Here is a 13,894-nt window from a genome sequence, read left to right on the forward strand (position 1 = left end):
GATACCAAAAAAAGAAACCTCTGACTCAGAATAGTTTCTGCTTTTTTTGGGGGAATCGATGTGTAGGCTATGACAGACACATACCATGAAACTTCTGAAACTTGAATTTCTACTTCCCGTTGTCTTCCCCCATGACCCCGCAACTCTTCAGATTTCTACCTTTCAGAAATAACTAAAGGAAAAGTATTCCTTCCCATTTCCATCCGTCAGCATCAATGCAATTATACCAGTGTCTTAAGAAAATAAGAAATATGAAAGCTAAGGTTCACTATCTTTGACAGAAGCAAGATATTTTAACTGTAATTGAGTGTGCGTAGATTTCAGAAAGAACCAGAAGCAGGAATTAAGCAGCTAGCAACATTAGGGACCCAACTACAAAAAGTCCAACTCAAGCTGGCAATTGTTTCGGCAGGTACCCTGATGTTAGGTGTTATTTCATTTACATCAGATTTTGGCCACATGAACAGTCTGTTGTGCAAGGTTTTTGCATCTCAACATGAGACACTTCTAGAACATATTTTTCTCTTTAACATAAACGTTAAAGAATTAGAGAAACACTCTAACAACAGAGCAAGGCACAAAAGCAAAATAACATAACTTGCAAGTTTCCATTTGCTGAGTGAAAATCAGCTCACTTTTCCAATTTTACTGGTGGGCTTTTTACTTTTTCCACCATTTAATAGATGCCAGAGAAAAGTCTTTTCTTTTTTCCAAAGATGAATGAGAAGCCACTCAAGTGATATTTACCTGTTCTCTGATCCTCCACTGATTAAAGCCAGATGTTTGCTCAAATAAAAAAGTTTCCTTAACAAAAATATACAAAGTCCAAGCTAGTTCCAAATGATATCCATTTATAAAAAAGAGGGATTAAAATCAGATCTTTATCTAAACTGTGCTAAATACTGTTTCCTGTATTAAGAACAACAGTGAGTATGCCATTGGTGCTGCTATATTCTAATCTCAGGAAGTTTTCTCAATGACCAGTTAACTGAAATTGCTCTGTTTAATGATCTGTTACTGTTTTAGTGAACTTTGCTAAAATAAGATTGCTTGAGTGCTGTGTTCTGGAACATTCCCAAGAAGCACGTATCAGATTACTGTGATGAACTGTTTATCAGGCCCCATCTTAAATCCATTCAGAAACCAAAGCCACATTAACAGCTCTTGGGAAAAAGTTATTGTCACAACATATCTCAATCAAAATATGCAAATTAGTTGAAATCAAAACACGTACTGGCACTGGGCTGAGTTTTATAGAATTCTGCCAAAGCTTAGAAAGTTGGGTGGGTTTCCACTGACAGATTGCTTAGCATCATGTCAGGTTATAAAACTCTGCAAAGGCTTACAGGTAGCCAAGATTCCCAGCCTCATTTTCTCTAGAGAAGAACTTTACGCTTTTACTCTTCTGTTTCTGAAGCAACGTCAGTGGTTGAGACTTCAGCAGTGCCCTTCACAAGACATACTGGTGCTCAAAGCAGCATGTCAACTTTATATTTACATTCACAGCCTCCCCCTGACTTCCACAGCAACCTCACCTTTGAAAGGGAATGTCTTCCAGAGAGATCCTTCAGGGAAGGCCGCTTGGCCACGCACTTCTACGAATAGATATAAAACAGAGTTACCGGTCCCTCGTATTTTCTCCCACCCCACCTACATCTCTCTCCTCTCCCTGTACACTGCATTCTTCAGTTGTCAGTGACATATGATATTGCATTTTCTAACCTTTGCTATAGCCCAGAAATATTGTTTTTCATCTTCACAATGATGAGCTTAAGAGTTAGCAGCTGCCAAGCATTGTTCCTTACCTAGAACTAAGCTCCCCACCACTTGAGACCCCTCCAGTTCACCTGTTGGCTTTGTGGAGCTCCTCACGCTGAGCTAAAGGAATCTTATGTAAAGGTTTTGAAAATCTCTGGAAGTTTACTTGTAGGGTTGAGACTATAAGTGCCTTTCCAAGAATCTGACCACCTGTGAAAAAGTCCCTTCATTTGGGCCACTGAGCTGCATCCAATGACTCTAAGATGCATTGACAGATTGATCAGACAGATCCTGACAAATATCTGAGGGTAAAACAGGATTTTCTTTAATTTCTTTACACTGTTTTAGATGTAGATTTCTTGTGCTACTGCAAAGGAATTCTTGATATGGCCTTACATAAAATAATCACTTGTTTGCCTAGAGCTGATTTTATCCCAAAATCTAAAGTCAAACAAAAATGAATTAGTGTACCTGTAGCCTTTGCCAGGAACTGAATGGCAGAAAGAGATTCAAATGCGAAAGACTCACCTATGAAGCACTGGTTTAAAACCCCATTCATGATCCTGGGAAAACTCAGCTCAACTTTCTGATGCTCAAGAAACTAATTTTCTCCACTCACAAACATGAATTAGTTGACTTAACAAACCATATCATATTAAAAAGATCAAAGAAAAAACAAACACGGTAGATAAGCAGGACATTTATCAACTGTGCATAGAAAAATACACATTAACTCACACCAAAAATCTAACAATTTTAGTCCTTTCTTGGGGAGATAATTGCTGAAGTCAGTCAGCTGCTTTCCCTTCCCCACAAAAATGGTTTCCATACTTCTGAGTAGAAAAAGTAAGCTGCCATACCCTACCTGGTTCACCATGCTTCCTCAGGTTGGACTAGTGACTTCCACTCCTAGCCACTCCTTGCTGCTAAATGCTCTGGTTAATCACTTTAGCTTTGCTCATTTTATTTGTTAGCATGCAGCAGTTCTTTTTTCCTGGAATACTTGGAGTTGGTTTTCCTTTAAATTAAAAATATAGCCACCAGTCTTTCACACCAAATATGTATACAGAAAAAAATATTAAAGTATTTAGGAAGTTGTCTGAATATCATATTGAAGAGCATTTTAGTCTTGTGTAATTTTCCCACCTAAAGATTTAATTTTTCAGTGGCTGGTAAGTAAGCAAGTCTTCTAATCAATTCATATTATTTTAGAAGATGTATCAACTGGTACAACTGAAATATAAAAGCACATACATGAGATGATTAAAAAAAAAAAAAAAAGGAAAAAAGGACAGCTATTAAGCAAGCTTTTGGAACAATACTGTGCCAAAATAGACTGAAGGGTCAGAGACCTTATTAGAAAAAAAAAAAAAAAGATGAAAAAAAGACTGCTAGAATAGAGTTTTGGCATTAGGGAATTGTGTGTGCCGCAGGGTCACTTCTGAATGTGAGCAACACATGGGAATGACAAATCCGAAGGAGAAGGAATTATTTTGAGCTGAAATGTCTGTGATGAATAAGTTGAGTGGATATTGAAGGTTCTGCTCTTAACAAAGGCCAGAGCCTGACTGCCACAGCTATTGCAAATAATAGGCTAAAATCATGACATGAGAAAAGCCCCTCTAATTTAAAAATAAATAAATAAATTACAGAACTTCAGGAGTCACAACAAGGCAAGGGCACAGGAGAAAACTGGCTGTGCATGTCCTGTTGTGTTTTTAACCCACAAGGGGAAATGAAGGGTGTAGGGGACGAGCCTTCACCTGTGACAGAGCAGGGCATTTGGACAGAGCTACACAGGGCAAGCACACCATATGCTCTAAAGTATGAGATCTGTATTTTCTGCACAAGCTCTTGCAAGGTTACAGGGCTGGCACTGCTTTCCTTCTCTTCTAGTAAGAGTAGTTGGTTGTGGAGAACAGTCACGCTTGTTAGTGTCACTGATAGTCACCAGCCTGGGGCAAAGGGGACTCGAGCAGCTTTTGTTTCTCTCTTCTTGCTCTTGTTTCTCTCTTACACAAACCTTGTGGATGGAGGCCTGCAAGCTTGGTATGAGAGGTTACTGAAGGAGGGAGTCTTGTGTTGGTGGGACAGCTCTGTTTTGGTGGCAGGACAGAATCTTGAAGGCCACGGTGCCCAAGTGAAACCTTTTACTTCATTATGTGTATAATATGTATTAAAGTTAAGAACCCTGAGTATGATAATGAGCTTAATGAAGTACATGTTAAACATATATAACTATAGTACTCGACTCTTCACTCCAATTGTGCTAAATTTCACCACAGGGGGGAACAGGTAAGGTTAGGATATAAAAGAGTGCTAGGAGTGAGTATTAAAAAAAAAAAAAAGTTAAAGTTAGTGTAAGGAAAGAAGATAGAATGAGGAAAAAAAGAGTGGGAAGGAGAAAGAAGAAATTGGAAACCTAGAAGAGGCAGTCGATGGGCTGTCCCCCTTCTCCTCCACCAAGACAGGGACATCTTCTTGGGAAGCTCTGTGCCTTCACCCTTTGGTAAGGAATACCTAGGAGAGCATTTTGCTAGCACTATTATCATATACTAGCACTATTGGAGTAAGCGTATTTATCAACAGCAATTCCTGTTACATCTGTCGCTTTATTAAATACATTCAACTTTGTGAAACTGTCTCAGTCAAAATTATTAGCAGAGCTCTGAAACAGGCAAATGTTTTACTCTGATAATGCAACATCAGTCACTTGCCTGCATGAAGAAAAGGAAAACTAGTACAGGTCTCCCCTGCACCTAAGCCCTGCCCCGTTCCCTGAGCTGCTCATAGCATACTGCAGGTACAAACAACCCTTGGGCAGCTTGCGAGGCTGTTGCTTCCTTCATCTGGGAGCTGCCTGCATGTTTTGCTCCCCACGCAGCTGCTATCCTGCCAGCAGCCAGGAGATCGCATCCACTCACAGACCAAGGGTCCAGGCTGATGCACCCAGAGGCACACACACACACACACAACATGCCCTTCTCCAGAGGGATGCCAGGAGCTTTGGCAGCACTTGCTACCCAGCCAGCCCTTCTTCCTCTCTCTGGGGAAAGGTGGCAGCTGTCAGACAAAATGTGCTGATTGGGAAATTAATGATGCACCTGCCAGAGCCAAGAACCCAGCTATGCTGTCCGGCAGCCGCTGCTTCTGTGCTCTGCCAATCCTCTCAAAAGGAGCACAAAACAAAAGGGTCTGTGGTCTTGTTAGCATCACAGTGAGGAAAATTACTTACACATCCAAAGTCTTCCACCACCTTTGAAAATCCAGTAATCCATTTAACAGGGTGTTGAGTCAGAATTTCCTGTAGGAAATGCAGTTATTGTATAGGACAGCTGCAATCTTAGATGAAGCGTTGCACCTTCAAGATATTTTTAGCTTTTTCTGAACACTGCCTTTTTTGTTTCTTCAGATCTCACTACTGCGAAAAGTCAATTTTTACAAAAAGTTAATGCTAGATCAATAGCGAGCCTCTTATAGCAGCGTCCCCTACTACAAATAGTGTTAAATAGACCCTGAGCAACACGTACTAGAGCTTTTGCATGAAAGCAACTTAAGTAACAAGAATCTTCAAAATTAGATTATTCCTCTATTCAATCATTAACCTTTGGTATAGTCTGGGAAACTGTAGATTTTTGATTTTTTTTTTTTAAAGGAGCTCTGGGAATTAAAGGGGGTTTGTTCACAGTTTAAGATAAAATGTTCAGCTGATGCATGTTGAAGGAATGTATAGAGGTGTGGAAATGTCTTAACAGATAAGTCAAAAATATTGGATAAAACGTAAGAAAGGAGAGAAGGAACATCCTGTAGAAGCCATGCAGTGACTGCTGACAGGGTGTCTGGAGACAGCACATCACAGCAATGGCCTCACCAGAAGACAGAGCTAGTATGAAGTTGGTTCACGGGACTTTGGGCTCTAGCTTACCATAACTAGAGAGAAGGAGAGAAAGAACTTTTACACGAAACTTTAATATCTTAGTGACAAGGAACATTATTCAAGATATGCAAACATAGGATATGAACTTCTTTGCTTTTAAAAATGAGTAAAACTCTAGCATCAAGTTTCAGTTGCTAAATGAAGAAGCAAAATCTCCGTTGGGATATTAGTTGCTGCCAATATAAGATACAACCTTTAAGAACAGCATCCTATCCAGAGTCACATTACAAAATAACCTGCAGTAGCAAAGGCAGATGTGAAACTGGCATGGTTATAAAAAAAAAAAAGTTAACAGGGTTACGCACATAACAACTGTGGGCAAAATGTCATGTTCTGGGTGACCACGGTAACTCATCTTCCTGAAGAGAGACTTCCCGTTCTCAAGAGTCCTGTTTTCAGAGGTGTGAGTACACGTATGTCCATCATCTTAAAGAAGACTCAGACCACAAAGTCAAGCCATCAGTGCCAGACATCACACTCCAGTTCTTAATAATTCTGGCCTTAAGTATGAGACACTGAAGATAAAAAGTTAAAACATTAAATGAAAATAATCGTATGAAATTTTTGTGATGAAATACATCACATGCATGATGCATGGAGTACAATAGCATCCAAAACTCTCACTCTCTCTTACTCTTATTCATAGATTGAGAGATTACTCTTATTCATACATGTCCTACATACAGATTTGCTATCACGTAGATTTAGACCTTAGTAGCTTAGTAGCATGGTTTAGAGTTGGACTTGTCAGTACTAGGTTAAAGGTTGGACTAGATGATCTTAGAGGTCTTTTCCAACCTGAATGATTCTATGGTTCCATGGTTCAATGTGCAATCCCACTCTACCCAGCTCTGCCAAAATACAATACAGTTTCACACCATCTGATTGTTTTATTGTTCTCTGCTACCTTTGCTTCTTCTGTACAGATTGGATTGCTTTAATGAAAACACAAAATTGCCTAACAATTTTTAAATGCTTCAGATGTAAACTTTGTGTTCTAGTTAAGGTAAGCTAGTGATAAATTAAGGTAAATAGATTTTTTATTGATTTCAAAAGCCTTCTGTTATATAGATAGATGGAAAAATACTGAAGAGGACTCTTACTGCTGAATGCAACTCATTCAGTAGAATGAGATACTCTAAGGCTTTCTATAAACAGCAGCATTTCAACCAGCTGCTTAACTCTGCTTAACTTCTGATACTGGAAAGAAGAAAAGAAAAAAAAAAAAAGACTTCTGTGGAGCCTAATCCAAAAGAATTTAAGTATGGTAGACAGAAGCAGCCATCTCCAGCAACTGAGCTGATGAACTTTGACTCTCAGTTCAGAGCCAGCCCTGGCTTGCAAGACACTTTTGTACGAGGTCTGACTGGTTCCCAGCTTTTGCCTGCAAGGACTGAACAAGAATGATGAGTAAGAGGCAGTTCAGTGATTGAACCCGCATTTAGGTTTCCAGAAGAAGCTATTTGCAGTGTGTGCCAGGTATTTAAGTTCCCATCCCAGCTGATGGAGATTTAGTTGATACAGTCAGCGGAGATGCCTGCCCACATAGCTCATGAGATTAAGAGCTCTCTGGACTCCATTGACTGTACTGATTTCATCTGTACTGAGTACAGCAGGAGCAGAGACACCTGCTTCACATGTAGATACCTCCACAAAACACCTCAGTGTAGGCTGTCCATTTGCAAGCTGAACCCCACAGAAAGTCTCCTTCCTTCAGCTATAGTATTTTAATTCCAAGTTGTGGCACTTTGCAGCTGGACAAAGATGAAGATAAGTAAATAAAACACCTCAATATCTACTCCCTTACCTAACCTCTGTGTGTTCCCTGACTAAGTTTTCTTCTTCAGAGCTATCAGGCTGGTACTTTCTGTGAGAAACACACTGACTTTCTAAATAAGTCATGATCCTTCTTTACATTGCTTGAAAATGTGAAGTGCTGTTGCATATGACAGAATAAGCATTTCTGTTTGCCTCATAGCAAGGTGTCTTTGAAATCATGTAGGCCTTAAAGCGAGATCTCTCCACTTTTAAATGAGAAAACCTAGCAGGAGAGCTTAAAAAGCATTTAGTATCCAGCCTCATCACCATCTGGTCAGATCTGATTATTATACAATCGAGAAATCTGCTAGCTGCACCACAGGGGAATTTCTTAAAAGGCCTGCCGTTTACCATTTGTAACTGTAGCAGGGAATAAGTGGAATATATGACTAGTGTTTTGTGCCAAAATCGGAGGTGCTTGCTTTGGTTTGGAGACACTGATTATTCCACAACTAAACCAACAGATTTGTGTTGATTAAATAATTTACATAAAGAAAAACAGCAGATTTGCAGTGTCATTAAGACACCTGAACCAGACAGAACACTTATACCTGCACTTTAAATTGATCATAAGAGCTCCCAATGCCAACATGTGTGAAAAATGGTTCCCTTTAAGAGAACAGATGCTTCATTGTTAATAGAAATTTCACACATAAAAAATTAAAAGTTGTGGAAGACTGCCTGTTCAGCCCCATATATTCACAATGAATATTAGAAGCTCTTAATTAAACTCTATCCCATCAACTTCAAAACTGGGTTCCTGTATAAAGCAGACGTTGCAAAAACACAAAAATAGGACAACGTTTAATCATTAATCATATATATAAATAATTTCAGTAATTGTTCTGGGAAAAAAGAGATCCAAAACTACCCATATACCAATATTTTCACACATGGATAGATAGGAAAAAGAACATCTGTGACTATTATGAATCTGGAAAGAAACAGTCATTGGCTAAAGCACAGACAAAAAACAAGAAACAAAACATAATGTGCTTCTGTATTTGACTATTTAGGAAAGTTCACAAACACAGAAAATCATAAAGAACTGTGATACCACAAAATATAATAATAAACAGGTATTATGTGCTCTAAAGAGCTATTTATAACTTAATATTAAATGAAGCATGGTTCGGTTGGGACTGATTGTCTTGATGTGTGTATTTCCTTAATAGATTCTGAACTCTGTTTTCAAGTTTAAAACTTTTGATAGTATATTCTGTTGTCAATGGGAATTAGAGCATCTCACAATTAGCAGCAACAGTTGTTCTTTTCTTGCACAAAGCAAATCACCTGGCCTAAAGAAGACATTACCAAAGTAACTTTCTCTGTCCCTCTCACTCCTATAAACTTCTTAATTAGCAATGTTTTGGTGTTTTTTTGTTGTGGCTATGCAAAGTCCATATTTTTACCTGGCAAGTCCATAATTTAACTGTTTCTCAAAGAGCCGGTGTCAATCAGATAAAATCCTAATGATTTATGGTAAATCAAAATCATCTATATCACAAGTTCATATACAATAACATGTTGAATTATTATCTTCAGTCTCACAGAACTATGATAAGTTCTAGGGCCAGAGGTAGCTGCAGACAGTATAGTAGAAATTGATATATAGTATAAAACGTCAAAAGCATCTAAACACAGAAACCTAAAACAGAAACATAAAAAGTTACTAATTCTTTCTTTTTTTTTTTTTGTCATTTCTATTAGTTATATATTCTATTGTGATTCAGACTCTAATTTTCACATGGTCAGGCACATGTTCCAGCCAACAGTCATGTAGGAATGGCATTAGTCAATTCCGGGGATTAGGCTATTACCATGGGAGATGAATTCTGGGAGATTCACAGCTGTAGAACAGCTGGACTCTGCAGCCCTTGCTAGGCTCCATCTGCAAATGTAGAAGAAATAATGTGGTGATTAGGAATGGTAATGAGACTCTTCACATTTCTCCAGTTTAATATTAATTCATAACTTGATATTTCTTTTTTTTTTTTTTAATTCCTCTCATACCCAAGGTCTATGTGACAGCTTTAAAAAGAGTAATTACTGTGATTCCTATTAATGTCATTCTCTGATCCTCTTACACTTTCAGTGCTATCAGCCTCTGAAGAAGCAAGCAGGTCTAAGCACTGCCTCATTGTTCCCTATGTTTTGTAATTTTAAAGAAAAAAATATCAAATTCCAAAATACAGAACTGAGAATATTAATGTTGCATCCTTAATTCTACAACCCATCCAAGTCTTTCCTGTTTTTACTTTTTTTTTTTTTTTCCTGGAGACAGCATCAGTGACCTGTCCTGTAAGAACAGAAAAAAGACAGGTCTGGAGCATAAGAACCTGTCCTGTCTCACAGTGCCCAGTATCAGAGGCCAAGAATATAAGAGCAGGCCATAGTGACACTGCCCCAACAGAAGCCAGTTCTCTGTGACTGAGAGAATCACAACAGGCATCTTGGTATTTTATAGCATCCAATAAATTATGTTTTGAGTGAATTGGTCTCTTACCTTGCTTGAGCTTTTCTTACCTACACATAGGAAAAAACATTATGGATGCAGTTCTTTTAAAAAGGCCCTCCTTCTGGTTTTCCATACCTACTTACTAATTTCATTTGGTGTCTCTTTAAAAATTGAATTATAAGGCAAGAGTGAGTATCTTTTCCCTACTCAAGTTTTTCATGCTCAGTTATTGCATAAAGCCAATAGGTTGTAATGTCATAATGCAAAGGCTGGATGTGAGGTTCTTACAGAGTGGAAGGGCAAAAAGGAGTGGAAAGCTACATCTGCAGCCTCGGCCAAAGAAAAAAGAGGCAAAGCCTCATGGGAAAGAACAAGGTTATGCATGTAAGAAAAATGGGTTCTGGATGGGCATGAGAAACTGCTCAGCTCTTCCAGGTATATTCTTAAAACCTTTTGAAAAGGTACACCAGAAAAGGAACTCAAAACAGCCATCACTGCTTGGAAAAGAATTACAAATACTGAAGGTTTATAACAAGATTGTCAGATTACTAGTAAAAGAGTGAACCAGCAATCAATACAGCTTATTCCTCAACAACTATGGACGACAAGCAAACAGCAGAGCTTATCTTGCATCTTAGCATGTGAATGTTCTCAGATAACATTGCAATCTGAAAACAATTTGAAATAGTTTTTATACCAGTCTCTCAGCCAGCATCAGATTTAAGGTCTGGGATGTTTTATAGTAGGGGCATATTCTAACTAAAGCATTTCTGCACAGGTCAAATGATTTCTCAGTGTATAACTTCAGAAAACCATGCAACACATGAACTATAGACTCAACTTTCAGTATTTTCTCTTCGTTTAAAGCAGATCTTCATATTAAAGATCCTGCAAAAGTCTCAAACAATGAGATGTTTTCTCAGTAACTTGAAACCATGCTAAAAACACCTTTACAGCTTTATTACATGGTTCAAATACTAATTGTTAGTTATAAGCATGTAATTATTTTTTATTTTTGGGGGGGGGGATTTAAATACTTTGAGATACTGTCCAGTTGCATAAACTCAGCAAATAGTAGGGAAAAAAAAGTTCTAAGAATTTCTCTTCATTGTGGTTTGTGATTTTAAGTACATAAATTCCTCAAGGCAGGGCTTTTGCCTTGATGTAACTTAAATATTCACAATACCAGAAACATATACTAATTTTGAAAAACAGTTGGGTCCAGTGGTATACATGTTAAATATCAACAAGGTCATCTACTTTTTAACCCTTATTCTCTTCATTGTGGAATTTACATATCTGTCTTCTTCATGAGCCCTGAAAAGGACATCCGGATGTTCTTCCAAGAAGACACAAAAACACAGCACACGTCTGAGGTCTGGGAAGATCAGTTCTCAGCGGGGTCAGAAACTCAGGACCCCCTGAGGTCTGAAGTGGGATGGACTCATAATTGAGGGAAGGAGGGCACAAAATTGCTTTGGCACATCAGGGCTAGATATTATTTTATATTTTCCCTTTATTTAGGTTTGCAAAGATATAGGTTATGCAACAGTTCCAGACACTGGAATTTCAGGCTGTGACTAATCTGATCTTTACAGGTTGTATGTAACTGCACTGTGGTGCAGGGACCTAGCCGGATGATACCATAACCTCCAATCCCTTTCATCCCTTTTAAATCAGGCATTTTCTGCTATTCCTCTTGACCACGCATGAGAAAGCTACATGCTGAGCATTAAGTGAACAGCCATGGTCAGTGACAGTCTGCTCTAGCATATGTGGAGCAGATGCACTTAATTTTAGCCAAGGAGGTGCAAAGTTCTGCACTTGGGGAGGAAAGATGCCATGCACCAATGTAAGATGAAGTAACAGCCCTGCTAAATGGTCTAGTGTACATGCAATGCTCTCCGCAAAATAAAACGGCATCCTCAGCTACATTAGGAAAAATGTGGCCACCAAATCAAGAGACATTATTCTAGCTGTGATCTCACCAGCTCCAACAAGTGCCAGATAATAATGTGCTCAGATGTGGATCTCTCCTTCCAAGAGAGATATGAAGAAATTGGAAAAGGTCCAGGGGGAGTTGTCAAATCAGTCAGGAAACTTAGAGATCCTCTTCATGCAAGAGGAGCTGAAAGAGCTCAGCTTCAGTCTGATAAAGAAGATAAGCTAATATCAATCTAATAGCGTACAACTGGACAAAGTTACAAAGATGAGGGAGACAAATTCTTCTTCATAGTGCCAGAAAATATGTCAAGATGAAATGGTAACAAACTGCAGCTTGGGAATGCTGTAAGGATGGTATTGCAGGAGTAGGACACATCTCTTAGATTACTACAGAAGTGTTGGAGGTTTTCAGGATTCAGCTAAGACACTACTGATCTAGCCAAGTGTTGGAATTACTACAATCTCCTGTCAGAAACAGGTCTAGATGACTTCCAGAAATCATCTCCGCACATATGATTTTATGACAAGCAGCTTGTTCACAACCAGCAAGATAACTGAGCATTATTCCAGTCCTTTTTTCTTCTTTACCCAAAAGGATACGGGTATTTGCTGAAGAGACCATATTGCACTAATCACACTTGGAAAATATGCATTTTACTTACATTAAAAATAAATAAATAAATAGCACCTGGAAAAGTAATGCAGAAGATGTACAGCTGATAGCTGGCATTATTTAAACTCTGTAATTTCCACATTATCATTAATCATTTATTTATTTATTCAATGATAAAACTCCTCTAATATCTCCAGGACATCAGAAAAAATAATTTTCTTAAGTGAATACTCATCATTTCTAAAACAAATATTTAGATATGATACAGTATTTCTTTTTAAGTTTTAGACAAAAAATACAATACAGATGTTATTGAATTTATTTTGCTTAACTCTTGAGCTACTTCACCGAAACATCTTTCCTGTGGATTTTCAGCTCATAAAAAAATCTTTACCTTATTACATATAACTGAAAGACAAGTATGATTTATTTGTAGTTGACTCAGCTTATTTAGTTTTGATGCTTTGGATTTTTTACTGTTAGTCTAACTCAATCTAAGACTTCATGATATTCCCTTCCTGTGTTTTTTGTCAGCAGTCTCTTTCAACAATAACCACCCAGAGAAAGACTTCTCCTGTCACATTTTTTTCTTCTATCACATTTTAGCAAGTGATCATAACTAAGGTCCATTTCCTAGAGTAAAATCAATGTTATTGATTAATTGAAGGGCACGGGGATTCTGCAGATTTTCCAATGAATGAGCATACGCAACAAGTGATTACATTCCGTTTCCAGTCTGGAAGTGGTTTGAAAAACTACCTTTAGGATCACAGAAATTCAGTTGCCTTCAATTGGATGCAGAACACCAAAGATGAAATTATGAAATTGGTCAGATTCTACTCTGTAACCCAAAGAAACTCCAAACAGTTATGAAATTACTCAGGGTGTGCCACTGGTTGCCATACACATCAGACTAAAAGGGCAGTCCCAGCATTAAGTCCCAGCAAAGAGAGAGAGAAAAGCTAGTTGAATTTTGGTTTCCAAGCCAGCTTTAGGAACTACAAAGCATTTCTTACAAGAAATATCTCAGAAAGACTGCCAGACTAGCTAGGCTCAGTTCCACACTTGCTGTTTTGCAGATCTCATCTTTGCACAGCCTGTCTGAAATTTACATCACAGTTGTATTTCAATACAGATCAGGTATACAAGTATACCATATACCAAGATACCATTCTTCCACTACTAAAACAAAGTACTTGCCTACCATCAAAGAATAAAGGGGAACAGATCAACATTACTAAATAATCTTAGACAGAAAAATTCCACGGAAAAATTCCATGCAACCATGCCTGACTCCCTAAGAAAGTGTCCTTTCTGAAAGCAAGACCATTGCCCAGGAGAGGGTATAGAAATGACTCCTCTGTAA

The 13,894-nt window shown here is 38.2% G+C and overlaps 2 protein-coding genes across 2 annotated transcripts in view; one reads left to right on the top strand and one right to left on the bottom strand.

The window, feature by feature from the left end:
- Window positions 1-13,894, top strand: part of LOC308190782 (uncharacterized protein) — a 185,518-nt gene that overhangs the window by 165,959 nt on the left and 5,665 nt on the right. The window lies entirely within an intron of this gene.
- LOC308190792 (uncharacterized protein) overlaps window positions 5,709-13,894 on the bottom strand; it is a 103,060-nt gene continuing 94,874 nt past the window's right edge. The window contains exons 5-6 of the mRNA XM_080582525.1: window positions 9,334-9,404; window positions 5,709-6,210 (exon numbers count right to left, since the gene is read on the bottom strand). Coding sequence (XP_080438651.1) covers window positions 6,168-6,210; window positions 9,334-9,404 — 114 coding nt within the window. The 3' untranslated portion in view covers window positions 5,709-6,167. The remainder of the gene's footprint in view (window positions 6,211-9,333; window positions 9,405-13,894) is intronic.

Source organism: Anser brachyrhynchus (genome assembly GCF_964034855.1).
Source record: "Anser brachyrhynchus genome assembly, chromosome: 2".
NCBI classification, from domain to species: Eukaryota; Metazoa; Chordata; class Aves; order Anseriformes; family Anatidae; genus Anser; species Anser brachyrhynchus.